Genomic DNA, 16,857 nt, shown 5'->3' on the forward strand with positions numbered 1-16,857 from the left:
GATCTACCCTTTGGAAGAAGACGCTTGAGGAAGGTAGTATTCTTTAATGCTGGAATTTCAGGCAATGGCAGCCCAAAGAGAGAGCTACTTTGGGGTAGGGAAGGGAGCCGATTCCCCACACTTACACATCCCTCATGTTCCCAAAAGCCAGTCACAGTGGTCAAACGAGTTCAGGTCCCAGCCAGCAAAGGAGAATCCAGGAAGTCTGCCTTTAGGTTGAACACTCTTCCCAGGGTGTTGGCCAAATATGCTTTGTGGTCCTTCAGGACAGGCAGGGCTAATCCCAGCTCTTCCTGGGCCTCAGTGACCACTTGGTCCTAGCAGCACAGTGTCCATTTGTCCTGGGCACCCTCAAAGGAGCAGCACAGATGTGTGCCCAGGTCACTCTACAGAGCCTCTCAGGGGCCTTCCTTCTCCTTCACCCCAGGCGCCACGTCCTGCAGATCCACCGGTCTAAGGGGCTCCAGGACCTGGGGGGCATCAGCTGGCAGCTGGCCCTCTGCATCATGCTGATCTTCACTGTTATCTACTTCAGCATCTGGAAAGGCGTCAAGACCTCCGGCAAGGTGAGGAAGGCTCTGGCTGCTGATCCAGGCCTGCCCAGGGGCCCACAAGCTCTCAAACTCAAAACCCAGTAGCCTGGACAGACAGCACTGTTTCCTTCCACACCAAACACATTCCATGATGCACCCTCTCTCTCTTCACCACATTTGTTAGAAAATTCTAGAAGTGGGTTGGGCGTGGTGGCTCACGCCTCTAATCCCAGCACTTTGGGAGGCTGAGGTGGGTGGATCATTTGAGGCCAGGAGTTCAAGACCAGCCTGGCCAACATGTCGAAGCCTCATCTCTACTGAAAAAAAAAAAAAACAAAAAAACAATAGCCAGGCGTGGTGGCAGGCGCCTGTAATCCCAGCTACTGGGGAGGCTGAGGCAAGAGAATCACTTGAACCTGGGAGGTGGAGGTTTCCGTGAGCCAAGATCATGCCATTACACTCCTGGGCAACAGAGCGAGATTCTGTCTCACACACACACACACACAAAAAATGAAAAGAAAAAAGAATATTTTCTAGAAATGGGCCAATGCCAAGAACCATTACATGATTTTTTTTTTCAAGACTCCTTTAACCCACTGGTAGTACCACAATTAATAATCGTGGCAATAATTTACTGGAAACCCATCATGGACCATGTTCAGTGCTTTTTATACACTGGCCAGTGCTATTGTTTATTGCTGATACTCCCTCAACCTTACAGATGTGTAGTGGGCTCAGAGGTAGTTCTACTGGCCAACCTGAATCCGATCCCTGTGTGATTCCAAGGGCTGTGATCTTTCTGCCACTCCACCTCGCCCTCCTTTCTCAAGGTCTTCAAGAATAAAAGACACTGACATCCATCCACCCACCTCCCTCCCCTCCCCTCCCCTCCCCTCCCCTCCCCCACTCCCCTCTTCTTCTCCCCTCCCCTCCCCTCCCCTCCCTGGAACAGCATGGTGACAACCCTTCTTCCTTACAGGTGGTGTGGGTGACAGCCACCTTCCCTTATATCATCCTTTCTGTCCTGCTGGTGAGGGGTGCCACCCTCCCTGGAGCCTGGAGGGGTGTTCTCTTCTACTTGAAACCCAATTGGCAGAAACTCCTGGAGACAGGGGTAAGATAATGAGGGAAATATGTGTACCTGTCTGTCATTTTACTAAACGAAGCCAGTCCTCCTCCAAATAGGACAGTAGGGACAACTGAAATGTGGCTTCAGTGTGCAAGTCTGCAATGATACTTTAACCAAGAAATACAAGCATTAAAGTACAGTTGAGGCCACTGGATGGGTATATACCTGAATGATAGGAAGAGAAATCACATTTGTTGGCACTTGATTTATGACTATGCCTGGAATGAGCCTTAAAAGCTGTTTTTCTGCCTCTGCATTTAGCCACATGGAGGCAGGAGAGGTGACCCTGTTGGTGCCAGGGTCAGCCTGTGTCTCCCCCTCACCCCATGCCCTTACCCCTGCTGTGTTCCAGGTGTGGATAGATGCAGCCGCTCAGATCTTCTTCTCTCTTGGTCCGGGCTTTGGGGTCCTGCTGGCTTTTGCTAGCTACAACAAGTTCAACAACAACTGCTACCAGTGAGTATCTGGGGTCCCCAAGCAAAGCTTGAAAGTGGCGTGAGTCAGCTAGTGTGGAGGAAGGTGATTGGACTGACGGCCTCAAATCTGGCCAGGCTTAGGCCTTGATGCCACTGCCCCTCAGGGGTGCTGCAGGCCCCTGACCAGCTCACCCATGGCCAGAGCACTCATCGAGGCCGTGGCTTCGCCTAGGCCACTCAGAGGCTGAGAGGGGCCCCAGGCCCTTCGGTTTTGTCAGCGCTCCTCTATATAAAAATAATAAGAGGCTGGACGTGGTGGCTCACGCCTGTAATCCCAACACTTTGGGAGGCCAAGGCGGGTGGATCACCTGAGGTCAGGAGTTCTAGGCTAACCTGGCCAACATGGTGAAACCCTGTCTGTACTAAAAATACAAAGATTAGCCAGGCATGGTGGTGGTGCACACCTGTAAGCATGGCCACTTGGGAGGCTGAGGTACGAGAGGCTGCAGTGAGCTGAGATCTTGCCACTGCACTCCAGCCTGAGTGACAGAGCAAGATTCCAGAAAGAAAGAAAGAGAGAGAGAGAGAGAGAGAAAGAAAGAAAGAAAGAAGAAAGAAAGAAAAAGAAAGAAAGAAAAAAAAAGAAAGAAAGAAAGAAAGAAAGAAGAAAGAAAGAAAGAAAGAAAGAAAGAAAGAAAGAAAGAAAGAAAGAAAGGAAGAAAGAAAGAAAGAAAGGAAAGAGAGAGAGAGAGAGATGGGGCGTGGTGGCTCATACCTGTAATCCCAACACTTTGGGAGGCCAAAGCGGGTGGATCACAAGGTCAGGAGATGGATACCATCCTGGCTAACACGGTGAAACCCCATCTCTACTAAAAATACAAAAAAATTAGCCGGGCGTGGTGGCGGGCGCCTGTAGTCCCAGCTACTCAGGAGGCTGAGACAGGAGAATGGCGTGAACCCAGGAGGCGGAGATTGCGGTGAACCCAGATCGCGCCACTGCACTCTAGCCTGGGCGACAGGGCGAGACTCCATCAAAAAAAAAAAAAAAAAGGAAGAAAGAAAGAAAGAGAAATTACAAAGCAAGTTTACAAAAAGCTGCAACATACAATTACGTAGTTAGGTTTAACTAGTCAATGTGTTTAACAACAAAAATTGTAATGTGATTATTTGTATTATGTATAAACAAAAAGTATGATGATCACATTATTTTGACTAACACAAAATACCATAATTTTTCTTTTCTTTTCTTTCTTTTTTTTTTTTTCTTTTTAAGACAGAGTTTCGCTCTTGTTGTCCAGGCTGGAGTGCAATGGCACGATCTCAGCTCACCACAATCTCCACCTCTCGGGTTCAAGCAATTCTCCTGCCTCAGCCTCCTGAGTAGCTGGGATGACAGGCATGCGCCACCACGCCTGGCTAAATTTGTATTTTTAGTAGAGATGGGGTTTCTCCATGTTGGTCAGGCTGGTCTCCAACTCCCGACCTCAGGTGATCTGCCTGCCTCGGCCTCCCAAACTGCTGGGATTACAGGCGTGAGCCACTGTGCCCAGCCAAAATGCCATAATTTTTGCAACAAAATCCTATTTCAGAAATTTTAACAAAACAGGAAGTATTACACCAATTATGGTTTTAAATATCACCCATTGGGCCAGCTGCGGTGGCTCACACCTGTAATCTTAGCCCTTTGGGAGGCTGAGGCAGGAGGATCACTTGAGCCTAAGAGTTTGAGTCCAGCCTGGGCAACATAGTGAGATCCCATCTCTACAAAAAATATAAAAATTAGCTGAGTGTGGTGGTGCATGCCTATGGTCCCAGCTCTTCAGGAGGCCCAAGCAGGAGGATTGCTTGAGCCCAGCAGGTTAAGGCTGCAGTGAGCTGTGTTCATGTCACTGCACTTCAGCCTGTGCAACAGAGGGAGACCCTATCTCAAAAATAAATAAATAAATAAATAAATATCACCCATCATCTTTAGACTTGATTTTGATTGATCACAGATGGCAGCATCCAGCAATCTCTTTGTGCTATGCATAAGATAAATGTAGAACTGATTTTTTTAAAGGTGGGAGGGAGATTCACATGTACCCTAAGCAATGTGGCCTTGCACTGGGACACCACCCTGCAGTTGTATGATGAGGCTGTCATTTAAAAGTGTGAGGCCAGGAGTTTGAGACCAGCCTGGCCAACATGGGGAAACCCCATCTCTACTAAAAACACAAGAATTAGCTAGGCGTGGTCGTGGGCGCCTGTAATCCCAGCTACTTGGGAGGCTGAAGCAGGAGAATCACCTGAACCCGGGAGGCAGAGGGTACAATGAGCTGAGATCGAGCCATTGCACTCCAGCCTGGGCAATAGAGCAAGGCTCTGTGTCAAAAAAAAAAAAAAAAAAGAAAAAAAAAAAAAAAAGAAAAGAAAAATATGAGGGTATCGCTCTGGCTGGCAGTCTGTGACTTAGTTTGAAGTCAAAGTTTAAATCTGAGGATCTCACAAATGTGAGGCTCAGGCCCTGTGCTGGCTCCTACTCCAAACCGGGCCCTGCTCCAGAATAAGGCTGGTTTGAAATGGAGAGGTCTGTGCTGGCAGGATCGCCTTTTACAGCACCCCTGACTGCTCTTCTCCCTCCACCACGTGTGGTGGTCATGGCAGTCAGAGCTTCAGGCCTCGGCAGCTGGGTTCTGGGAGAAGGCGAAGGGACTCCGGGACAGGCTTGAGGTTCCTTGAGTTCAGCCTGCTTGTCCTTGCTGTGGCCGCCCTATCTAAGCCAGGGCAGGTACACGGACAGATGCTCCTTAGACCCCTGATCTTGGAACTGTCTCAGGTGGCCCCTTGGGTTTTCCCCTCCAGAGATGCCCTGGTGACCAGCGTGGTGAACTGCATGACGAGCTTCGTTTCGGGATTTGTCATCTTCACAGTGCTCGGTTACATGGCTGAGATGAGGAATGAAGATGTGTCTGAGGTGGCCAAAGATGCGGGTATGACCTCAGGTTCTGGGCAGGTCCCTTGCTCCTACTGAGTTGCTTTGCTTTGAATCTTTTAAAGATCTAACTTTTGATTTATTTCTAAATGTTCCTGACATTTTCCAAAGAAGGCTGGGCATGGTGGAGTTCAAGATCAGCCTGGGCAACATAGTGAGACCCTGCCTCTATAAAAAAATAAATGAGCAGGGCGTGGTAGTGCACACCTGTAGTCCCAGCTACTCAGGAGGCCAAGGTGGGAGGATCGCTTGAGCCTGGGAGGTCAAGGCTACAGTGAGCCATGATCACACCACTGTACTTCAGCCTGAGTGACAGAAAAAGACCCTGTCTCCAAAACATTTTTTATTCAAAGATCTGAAAGAAGCTTGATGCCTTGGGGATCCTTCCATGTGTTCAGGCCATGCAGGGACAGGGCAACTCCCTTGACACCCAGTTCTGGGGCCTCCGAAATCTATGGGGTTGAAATGATGACTCTGATGATGGCTTTAAAACCAGTGGGTTTGCTTCCTGTGATGGCTCAGTCTAGTAAGCAAATAATCATTTATCCTTAGAACTGCCCCTTGCAGAAAAAGAAAATCTAGCCAATATGACCACTCTATTTTACTGTGAAGTTTTTGTGGAAAAAGAAAAGAGCGACAGAGGTAGAAAAAACAGGGGATGGCATCTAGTGGGCGAGGTCCCAGGGCCTTCTTGCCAACACGCTTGTATCTTTGGCCTGATTCGGTGCTTCGACCAACCCCATACCCCAAACGACGGCACCCCTAGCTAACCCATGAGAGGCTGAAGACATGTCCCTCACACTATCAAAAGGGACTTTAAAATAGAAAGAGGTCTTTATTCCAAGGCCTCTGTGACTCTACGGAAATCAATTTAACATTTCCTACCGTTCTGCAGCTGAAGACATCAGAGGGGCTAACTGCCATGGACTTCAGAAATATCAGTCCTGGTCCTGAAAAATCCCATGGAATTGTTACATGGTGGCAACTCTTATTCTCGTGTGCAGCTTTGCCAGTCTCTGGGTCTTGGGTCTGTTACCCACCCCCAGGGTTAATGGAGGGCACACAGTTTTCAGGATGGAAGCCCCACCCTTCCTGCCTCCCAGGAACTGGGGTGTCCACGTCAGACGGAGTAGAGTGTGAGGAAGCACTCGGTGTGTGTCAAAACCTGATTCACGCATAAGGTCTTGTGATGAGAATTGTAACTGTTGTTGTGGCTGAGTTTTCCTCGGTGACATCTTTGTAGGACAGGTCTTGTCAACCACCTTCTCCTCTCTCCCCTCTGTCTCAGGTCCCAGCCTCCTCTTCATCACGTATGCAGAAGCGATAGCCAACATGCCAGCGTCCACTTTCTTTGCCATCATCTTCTTTCTGATGTTAATCACGCTGGGCTTGGATAGCACGGTGAGGAAATGGGAAGGGGAAATGGGCTGTGGGAGGATGAAGAGGAAAGGAGGAGGACGCAGCTGGACTCAATTCCCTCCCATCCCTGGCCATCCCAGGCAGCTTTGGCTACTCCCTTCTGGTGCTCCAGACCCCCGGCTGACTCCTCGGCATTTACCACCCTCTGGTATATTCGAGTCATTAATGGGATAATGTGGGTCAAGCGCCTGGCACAGGCCCAAGGCTCACATATGTGAACTGTTATTAAGCACTGTCCCTTGGCCCAATTATGGCGCCTACAGGCCAGGGTGAGGTCTCTCCTGGGTCTCTGCTTTGCCAAGGGTTCAGTTTAGGGCCTGGAATTATTAGTGTGGAGTGAGTCTCAGCTTTGAGTTGGCCTTTCTGGTGCAAACAGAGTCTCCCTGAGAGACCTCATATATTGAAGTTCTGTCCACGTGTGCTATTTTGTTTCCTGGCTCTCCTTAGTGATGGTCTTTAAATGACAGTGTAAAACAGGGAAATACTCTTTGAGATGCTTACATGGTCCAGTGAGTCGGGGAACTGGTGATGATCAGCTTGACCAGTCACTTAGCAACCTTACCCTTCCCTCCCATTCACTGTCCTGAAGGCCACAGCCTTGTCCCAAAGCCTCCACCGTGACTTCTTCCCTGTACCTCTCAGTTTGCAGGCTTGGAGGGGGTGATCACAGCTGTGCTGGATGAGTTCCCACACATCTGGGCCAAGCGCCGGGAGTGGTTTGTGCTCGCCGTGGTCATCACCTGCTTCTTTGGATCCCTGGTCACCCTGACTTTCGTGAGTATCACACCCCTCAGCTTTGAGTTGGCCTCCCCTAGGGCAACAGAACGCTACAGGAAGCTGTTCCTCTCTTTGCATCTCACACGGTGCCCTGGCTTTGGGACCAAAGGAGGGGAGGTTGTTACTCCCATTAAAAAGTTTGTCATCAAGGAGAAGAAAAGTTGTTTCTTGCACATCTACTTGTAGACTCCGTGCATAGTATCCAGGGGCTGTCAGCGTTTTACAGTAGATCCCACTAGATTTCAGGCTTCAAAAACTATCTGGAGAAAATTAGGATTTGCTTTTACAGCCTATTTCCACTCTTTAGAGCTGCTTTCATGGGGTTACTGCCCTGATGTTCTGCACATCATGTGTGTAATGCCGCTTGGTCTCCTCCAGAATTTGCAATGGTAAAGAAGTCACACCCTCTCTAGAGATCCTTTTTTTTTTTTTTTTTTTTGGTAGCTGAAGCAAATACTCTAAGGCAGATTTTGCAGATGTGCATCTTTAAGCCCTGACCCCGATGGCCCTGGAGTGGGGGTCAAGGGGACTGAGTGGAACCCCAGTGAGTCAGGATTTAGGACAGAAAAGCAAAACTGTGACCAAGGCCCTTAATGTGTCTGGTATCCTGGGCCCTTCTGGATTCAGTCTTTAGAGGCAGGGATTCTCCAGGGTCGTGTCCACAGCAGGTGTTCAATGAGTTGAAGAAAGTTTAAAATAGATCCCAAGGCCGTTTGGAGTTTGTCTCTTAAAATTTAGTGGGGAGAGGAAATGAGAAGAATGAACTACATAGGATGGGAAGAGGCGTCTGAGTGGGTAAAACCTGCCCAAACTGCCACTGCAAAGGCCAGTCCAAGAAGCAGCTTCTTTTCTTTTTTTTTTTTAGACGGAGTCTTGCTCTGTCCCCCAGGCTGGAGTGCAGTGGTGCTATCTCAGCTCACTGCAACCTCCGCCTCTCATGTTCAAGCGATTCTCCCACCCCAGCCTCATGAGTAGCTGGGATTAAAGGCGCGTGCCACCACACCTGGGTAAATTTTTTGTATTTTTAGTAGAGATGGAGTTTCACCATGTAGGCCAGGCTGGTCTCAAACTCCTGACCTCAGGTGATCCGCCCGCCTCAGCCTCCCAAAATGCTGGAATGACAGGCATGAGCCACTGCACCTAGCCCAAGAGGCAGTTTCTGGGGTACTCACGTTCGGTCCCAGGTGGGATTTTTCCAGAATGATTCTAAGTGAAGAAGCCCTTGCAGGTCTCTGTAGTTGGAAGGGGTGGCTCCTTGGAGGGCCCTCACCCAGGCTCTGCTCTCCCCTCCAGGGAGGGGCCTATGTGGTGAAGCTGCTGGAGGAGTACGCCACGGGGCCCGCAGTGCTCACTGTCGCGCTGATCGAAGCAGTCGCTGTGTCTTGGTTCTATGGTAAGATGCTTCCTTCAGCCAGCTGGATCCCTGCTACACCATCAGCCAGCACAATAGCAAAGGGCTGATTTCACCAAAAAAGGCTGTGAGGGGCAGTTTACAAGATGTGACCTCCCGATGATGGGTCTGTAAAAGAGTCTCGGCCAGGCGCAGTGGCTCACGCCTGTAATCCCAGCACTTTGGGAGGCTGAGGCAGGTGGATCACCTGAGATCAGGAGTTCTAGACTAGCCTGGCCAACATGGTGAAACTCCATCTCTACTAAAAATACAAAAAAAAAAAAAAAAAAAATTAGCCAGACATGATAGCTCAGGCCTGTAATCTCAGCTACTCAGGAGGCTGAGGCAGGAGAATTGCTTGAATCTGGGAGGCAGAGGTTGCAGTGAGCCAAGATCGTGCCACTGCACTCCAGTCTGGACAACAGAGTGAGAGTCTCAAAACAAACACAAAACCCAAAAACAAACAAAAATAAACCACTTTTGCACGTTATTTGTTACATATATTATCAAGGAGGGGGCACATTTTGGGTTGCACACAGGCCCGGTTTTTTGTTTGTTTGTTTGTTTTTAAAGAAGAAATCTTTCCACCTCCTTGGCAATTCGGAGGACCAAGTTCAAGTGTGTGAATCTCCACAGACCTGCCCTAGGAACTGCTGGAAACTCGGGGAAGCAACCACAGAGCACCTTCCCCTTCTCAATTTCTCACTCTTCTTTGGGAGTTTTCAGTTCTCACTTCCTTACCAGTTACTTTTTATAGAAGAACCTTGATCTTGATCTGGCATATGAATGGGCAATATTATGGTTAAAAATTTCCCTTGAAAGTTTCCAGTGTCATGGTCAAAGTCAGTGTCTGTTAGGCGGGTTCACCATTCCTGGACAAAATTCAACTTTTTAATAATAACAATGAAATCAGATACACACTCAGCTCTCAGGAAGGTGGTGCGGCACCAAGAAGGGGGTGTGCGTCTCTTCCCAGATGCCCATCCATCCTCCCAGATGTCCGTCCATCCTTCCAGATGCCCATCCGTCCTCGCACCCTATGTAGAAAGAGTCTTGCTTGCTATAAAAATGGAGTTTTGTGACAAGTCCCCCAGCCCCACTTTCGGACCTAGAGAGAAATTCCAGATTTACCCTGTGTGTCCGGGGCAGGAATTCCGGCTTGTCCTTTCCCCTTGTCATTCTCAGTGCTGATCCTGTGACTCTGACTCTCCCAGAGAATCAGGGCACAGCAGCACAGCCCGTGTCCTTTCTCAGTCTCTGCCTCTCTTCCCCTTGGGCGGTTCTAGGCATCACTCAGTTCTGCAGGGACGTGAAGGAAATGCTCGGCTTCAGCCCGGGGTGGTTCTGGAGGATCTGCTGGGTGGCCATCAGCCCTCTGTTTCTCCTGGTGAGTTGCCATTTCCCTTCTCCTCCTTGCCCTGGCGAAAGACTTGCCCCCAGACACATAAAAAATGAATTGTAACGGCTGGGCACGGTGGCTCATCCTTGTAATCCCAACACTTTGGGAGTCTGAGGCAAGCGGCCAACATGGCAAAACCCCGTCTCTACTTAAAAAAATACAAAAATTAGCTGTAATCCCAGCTACTCAGGAGGCTGAGACAGGAGAATCGCTTGAACCCAGGAGGCGGAGGTTGCAGTGAGCTGAAATCGCACCACTGCACTCCAGCCTGGGTGACAAAGCGAGACTCTATTTCAGAAAATAAATAAATAGTATTGAAGAATAACATATACAGAAAAGTATTAATATACAGCTCGTAAGTGTACATCTCAAAGAAATGTTATAAATTGAGCACACCTATGTAGCCAAAACTATACCAGGAGACAAAAACATGACCAGCACTTCAGAAGCCCCTCTTGTGCCCCGTCCCAGCCACTATGCCCACCATGGTTCCGCACCCTTCTGACTCCTAACACCATGGAGTAGTCTGGGCTTCAGTCACTCTGGCAGTGATAGTGGTGCATAACATTTATGGAGCACTAAATGCCAGGCCGGACTTAAGGCTCAACTTACACTCACTGTTCTATAAATCCTCACAACAGTTCTATGAAGTGGTTATAGTCCTGGCACTCCCATTTTACATTTAAGGAGATTGAGGCTGGGTGCAGTGGCTCATGCCTGTTATCCCAGCACTTTGGGAGGCTGAGGTGGGCGGATCACCTGAGGTCAGGAGTTCAAGACCAGCCTGGCCAACATGGTGAAACCCCGTCTCTACTAAAAATACAAAACTTAGCTGGGCGTGGTACTGGGTGCTACTCGGGAGGCTGAGGCAGGAGAATTGCTTGAACCTGGGAGGCGGAGGTTGCAGTGAGCTGAGATCGAGCCATTGCACTCCAGCCTGGGTGATAGAGCAAGACTCTGTCTCAAAAAACAAAAAAGAAAAGAAAAGAAAAGAAAAAAGGAGATTGAGGCTTAGCAATGTAAAGTGAAGGGTCCAAAGTCACATAACCAAAAGAACTGTTCGAGACCAGGGAAGGATCTGCTATGCTCTTCATGGGGGCCCTGGGTGAGGTACTAGTACTTTTGTGTTTACCATTTTGTATGCATCTTCTTCAAGATGGTACAAAGCTCTCTAAGCAAAAATCCACGTCAAAAGTAGAGTCCATTTATTACCAAAGGACCTGGGTGAGAAAGTTGAGTCCCAAGGGTTGTCCACGTGTTGAGATGTGTTCAATATTCCCTTTGTCTTTGGTTCACATGCCCCTGTCCAAGATGGATGACAGCCTGCTGGCCTCCCAAGTGTGTGCTGAGGTAGCCTGGGGTAAACTGATGTCATGCACGCCAGCAGGCACTATTCTTCAGTTCTTTCATTTATCTGTAACTTTGTTTTTGTTTTTGCTTTTTTATCTTTTAGAGCCAGAAATGTTGTTAGATTGTTCCTTCAGTCCACCTGCAGCTTATTAGGAGTATATGGGCTATCCCATTTTGTTTTAGGACATCTCTTTGGCATCCAGCTGTTCTGTGTCCCCTTTCAAAACAGCTGGGTGCAGTGGTTCACACCTGTAATCCCAGCATTTTGGGAGGCCAAGGCAGGTGGATCCCTTGAGGTCAGGAGTTCAAGACCAGCCTGGGCAACATGGCGAAACCCTGTCTTTACTAAAAATACAAAAATTAGCAGGACGTGAACAAGACTCAGTCTAAAAAAACAAACAAACAAAAAAACAAACACGAAAACAACCCTTTTTGTATTCTGTGTGCTGACTTTCTTGGGGTAGCCCTTTATTTTTTGTACTTCTTTTGTACCCACACATCTTGACATTAACTTATCTATGATGGACAACATGCTTGTTCTTGCTTCTGTGACACTGCATGTGTCTCTCTGTACCCCAGAATTCCTCTTTGACTTCCTTTCCCCCGGACCCTGGAGGTTTCCAAAATCAAAGCCAGTGTTTGCACCAAGCAGCACATGTTCCCAGGCTGCAGTGACTCTGGTGCAAGCTCTGGGCTCCTGAGATGTTGGCCTCGGAGCTCCTTATGACCTTATCCGCTTGCTGATGCATTTAGGCACATTTAAAGTGCATGTGTTTTTAAATCCAGAAGTTTTAGTTGTTTTCAGTGAGAGGGTTGTTGGAAATCGCCTAGCCCATCCTACCAGAAGCAGAAGCCCTGACATAAATGGGTTATTAATTTATATTATTACCAGTACTTCTCAATAATCTACTTAAATGTTTTCATTTGTTTTTCAAAGGAAGAAGAGTCATTGGATTAATTCCTTGAGGGCAGAAAGATGTTTGTTTGTTTGTTTGTTTACTTCCATATTTATTCCCCACACAGTGAGGTAATGACGTCTAGGGGCGACTTGAAGGCAAGTGAAACATTCACTGTGGGTATAAAATTTAAGAAGGCACCAAAGAGCTCAGGACTCAGGATAAATATTGTTTTCACACAATATTTTTTAAAAATAAAAATTAATTCAAAAAGATCCATGATTAACAAAATATCAACATTTTCAATAACCACAGGAGTCAGCCCTGTGCTTGTAGGTCTTACTTCACTCGCTTTACCCTAATCTGGCCCTGTTAGATCCTGTCTTTTAAAAAATTGTAATAAAATATTATTCATTTTGATTTTGGCTCCTGCTTAAATGTTGTGCCTGAGGTGAGTGCCTCCACGTGCCCTGGGGCTTGGGTCTGTTCGTTTCTGTCAATTTCTTGCTGTCAGACTGGGTAAACTCTTGGTGCACAGTCAATGAGTTTCTTTGCCCAGGAAAACCCACGTGCAGCTTTGGATGTGGGCGCACTACGCCTAATTCCCATGATGTTTGCCATACTCACCCCTCTACAGCCAAGTGCCCTAGTGCCCGAGAGAGGCAAATCTATCTTCCACTTCTACGTTTACTTAACAGATCCCCTGCCCTGGGCTTCTTAAGGCTGCTTTAGGTAAGCAACAAGTAGCTTATTAAAAATATTCTTTTTTACTGCAGCCAAATTAAAAAAAAGAAAGTACTGTGTATGAGTAGAGGCCAGGATGTGTGAGGGGGTTTCTGAAGTAGCACTTGTCCCAACCGGAGGTTGAGCCCCCCGATGACTGAGTGGGAGTTCACACACCTGACATTAAGACACAAGCGGCCGGGATGGCTCCTAACCAGATCCTCTTTCCCTGTTCCCAAAGCATCTTTCTTCATAGCTGCCTCTGGGGATGAGGAGCCTGGGTTAGGAGGAAGGTTTGCAATTGACCAGGCTCCTGTTTTGAAGGCTTCCTCCTAGACTTAAGATAGCACCGCTCAGAAGACGGATGCGTGTTTAGCAATTTCCCATTTTATTACCTGCAGACAAAGAAAAAACAGACATAAATAGATGTTTAACCACACAAATAATTCACATTACTGTCTTCTTTATGACTATGAAATAATAAAATAAAATTAAATCAAGAGCAATAACAATTTCAGCACAGTGGTTACCAGGCAAAATCTGGAAACCAAATTGAAATAAGAAAACTCATAAACTGGATGTTGGGAGCACACTGTGGAATTTTTCTTGGTCAAAATTCTCACAGAGTGTTCGAGTGAAAGGTGTATTAAGCTGCTTTTTTTCCTTCCGTAATTCCCTTCATGATGAGGACCTGTGACAGGCAGTCATTCATTGTCGAGATGCCCAGTGGCAGAGCCATCCTTGTTGAAACCCCAGGTGATGTAGCTTAATGCAGAAGGCAGAGAGCTCAGGAAAATGGGAGAAGGGCACACCCCCAGGAGCCTGAGTCCTCTCTGGGTCTTGAGAACCTTCTTATCTTTCCTGGACATCGGGCACCTTCCGTCTGACGAAAAACAACCACAGCCAGAAACGCAAGGCAATGAAAACAAAGCAGAGAGAAATATGAAGCCTGGGGCCTGGCGGGGGCTGCGGAGACATCACCCAGTTTATTCCTCTGCCTTCTGGCAAGACAAGGCCCAAATCGCTCTCAAGGTTGCCAGTCTCTTCGCCTGGGCAGAGGCCTGTGCTGAAGCGGGAGCTGCAGGCTTCGGCCCCGACTGTAGGGGCAGCTGTAGGGCTGCTGCAACATTCCCCTATAGGAAGTGAGGGCTGGGGAGGAAAATCAGGGAAGGCACCTGGCTCGTGTAGTCTTGCAGCTTGGGTACAGAAGTTGGTTATTCCGTGTGTCAGAGTTCAATCCAGGATATATCACATCTTGGGAATTTCCTGAAAGTATCTTAGCTTTAGCATTTGGTGTTTGTGGTATCGGAAATGTCTCTATCTGAGTGGATATTGTTAAGGTTTTTAATGTTTCTTGGAATTTCTGTTTTAGTTCATCATTTGCAGTTTTCTGATGAGCCCGCCACAACTACGACTTTTCCAATATAATTATCCCTACTGGAGTATCATCTTGGGTTACTGCATAGGAACCTCATCTTTCATTTGCATCCCCACATATATAGCTTATCGGTTGATCATCACTCCAGGGACATTTAAGGAGGTACGTGCTAGTTAGTGTGTATATGTGTGTGTTCAGACTACTAATTGTTTTGGGAGAAAAGGATTGTCTTGTTATCCTCTATTCAAAATGAGATTCACCAGGGGGCACACAACCCTATATATGTATGTACCTGCGCCATGGCGAAGACCTCTAATGGCTGTCACTGTTATCTTAAGGCATCTCCCAAAGCCTCAAATGGCAAAAGAGTGAGGTGATCATTTGGGTGCACCAGAGCCTTCAGCTTGGGCTGTGCATAGGTTTTCAAACTTATCAGACAACTACCCTGCCTCCTGCTTGCCACTGGGCATGGACATCAGATCTGTGATGTCTGGAGCAATACACAAATGTTCAGTGGCGATTATGGTGGGAAATGTCCATGGTCACTTTTCTAACAGCAATGTGACGAGTACTATTTTGAAAATCATCACAAAATAAGGATGTTGCAACAGTATCATAGTTTTAGATCAAAATTGTTAGCTTTCTAACAATAGCATGATTTTAGCTCAAGCCATTGGAGTAAAAATGTTTTGCCAGGATGGCAGGATTCATTTCAGTAACGAATGTGCTGTAGAAACGTTAATAACTGTACCTTACAGTTTGTACGAATGCCATTTTCAAAGCATCTGCATGTCGATTATCCTATTCTGTTATCAAAGTACCTTGGGAGGTAAACGGGCAGGCATTATTACCATACAAGGACACTGAGGTGGGGAATAATCCTGCTCGAAGTTTCCTTATTTCTGGCTGGGCATGGTGGCTCATACCTGTAATCTCAGCATTTTAGGAGGCCAAGGCAGGCAGATCACTTGAGGTCAGGAGTTCAAGACCAGCCTGGCCAACATGGTGAAACCCTGTCTCTACTAAAATTACAAAAAGTAGCCGGGCATGGTGGCACGTGCCTGTAGTCCCAGCTACTCAGCATAATCTATACTAGCCTGAGAATGGAGGTGGGCTAATTTGAGATCTTACAGCAAAATTTAGACATGAGACCATCACAGTAGTCATCCTAAGACATTTCATAAAAAATGAGAAGCAAGAGAACATAGGCAATTACACATAAGCTCTTTCTTTTTTTTCAGACAAGGTCTCACTCTGTACCCCAGGCTGGAGTGCAGTGGTGTGATCATGGCTCACTGCAGCCTCAAACTTCTGGGCTCAGGCGATCCTTTCACCTCAGCCTCCTGAGTAGCTGGGACTACAGGCACCTGGCTAAATTTTTAAATTTTTAATAGAAACAAGGTCTCACTATGTTGCCCAGGCTGGTCTCAAACTCCTGAGCTCAATCCTCCTGCCTCGGCTTCCCAAAGTGCTGGGGTTGCCGGCATGAGCCACTGCACCCAGCCAAATACCAGCCCTTTCTGAGAACAACTGGGTTCATTTCTTTTTTGAAACAGGAAGACTGAATTCTGGGTGAACAGAACTCTGAGCTCTGTAGTTACTAATTTCCTACAGCCAAACCAGCCCTCTCATGACCGCACTCCCCCTAAAGAGCCTTGGGTCCCGTGCTGCTTCCCGCACACTCTCCTACCCAGAGTCATTGAACGCATTCCTTCCAGTCGTCCGTCTTGGCAGTTGTGATGATCCATGAGCTCTGTTGCTTCAAATGCAGAGGCCAAGGTTGGAGGTGGGAACTGTGTTAGGTTAATAAATGTCATTCTTCAGTCACAGGCTACACCTCAGATCCTGGCCATCTTTCTCACAAATTCCCCCAGTTAGTCACAAGGGAATGCCACCCAAAAGTGTGTCACAGAGCTCAGGTCTGTTAGCAATAGAGGTAAGACTAATTGTAGGTAGGGCATCTTCACGAGGGGCCACCAGACGGGGAGCAGCGGGTTACCCGGAAGCAGTGTGATACACCCCTGTCGGTGAGGACCATGGAAAAGGCCCTAGTCAGCTCTGGCAGATACTCATCTTATCTGGGCCTCGGTTTCCTCCCTTTCAAATGTGCTCATTTGACCATATTAACATTTCCCAAAGTGTGTTCCAGGGGCTGTCACAGGTATTACTGCTGGAGAAAAAGTTTACGTAGTCAGGTAATTTTTGGAGACTGCAGGACTAAGGCAAGTTAAACAGGTTTCTTGGCTGGGCACAGTGGGTCACACCTGTAATCCCAGCACTTTGGCAGGCCGAGGTGGACAGATCACCTGAGGTCAGGAGTTCGAGACTAGCCTGGCCAACACGGTGAAACCCCCGTCTCTACTAAAAATGCAAAAATTAGCCGGGTGTGGTGGCGGGGGCACCTGTAGTTCCAGCTACTCGGGAGGCCGAGGCATGGAAATTGCTTGAGCCTGGGAGGCACAAATTGCAGTGAGCT

General features: G+C 47.7%; 1 protein-coding gene across 1 annotated transcript in view; it reads left to right on the forward strand.

Moving 5' to 3' along the window:
- The window catches only part of SLC6A4 (solute carrier family 6 member 4), a 39,145-nt gene that overhangs the window by 15,295 nt on the left and 6,993 nt on the right, over nt 1-16,857 (forward strand). Inside the window, exons 5-13 of the mRNA XM_055256147.2 lie at nt 428-566; nt 1,513-1,647; nt 2,015-2,118; nt 4,920-5,047; nt 6,338-6,450; nt 7,111-7,242; nt 8,539-8,638; nt 9,922-10,022; nt 14,376-14,543. Coding sequence (XP_055112122.1) covers nt 428-566; nt 1,513-1,647; nt 2,015-2,118; nt 4,920-5,047; nt 6,338-6,450; nt 7,111-7,242; nt 8,539-8,638; nt 9,922-10,022; nt 14,376-14,543 — 1,120 coding nt within the window. The remainder of the gene's footprint in view (nt 1-427; nt 567-1,512; nt 1,648-2,014; nt 2,119-4,919; nt 5,048-6,337; nt 6,451-7,110; nt 7,243-8,538; nt 8,639-9,921; nt 10,023-14,375; nt 14,544-16,857) is intronic.

This window comes from Symphalangus syndactylus, chromosome 20, assembly GCF_028878055.3.
Source record: "Symphalangus syndactylus isolate Jambi chromosome 20, NHGRI_mSymSyn1-v2.1_pri, whole genome shotgun sequence".
Taxonomy (NCBI): Eukaryota; Metazoa; Chordata; class Mammalia; order Primates; family Hylobatidae; genus Symphalangus; species Symphalangus syndactylus.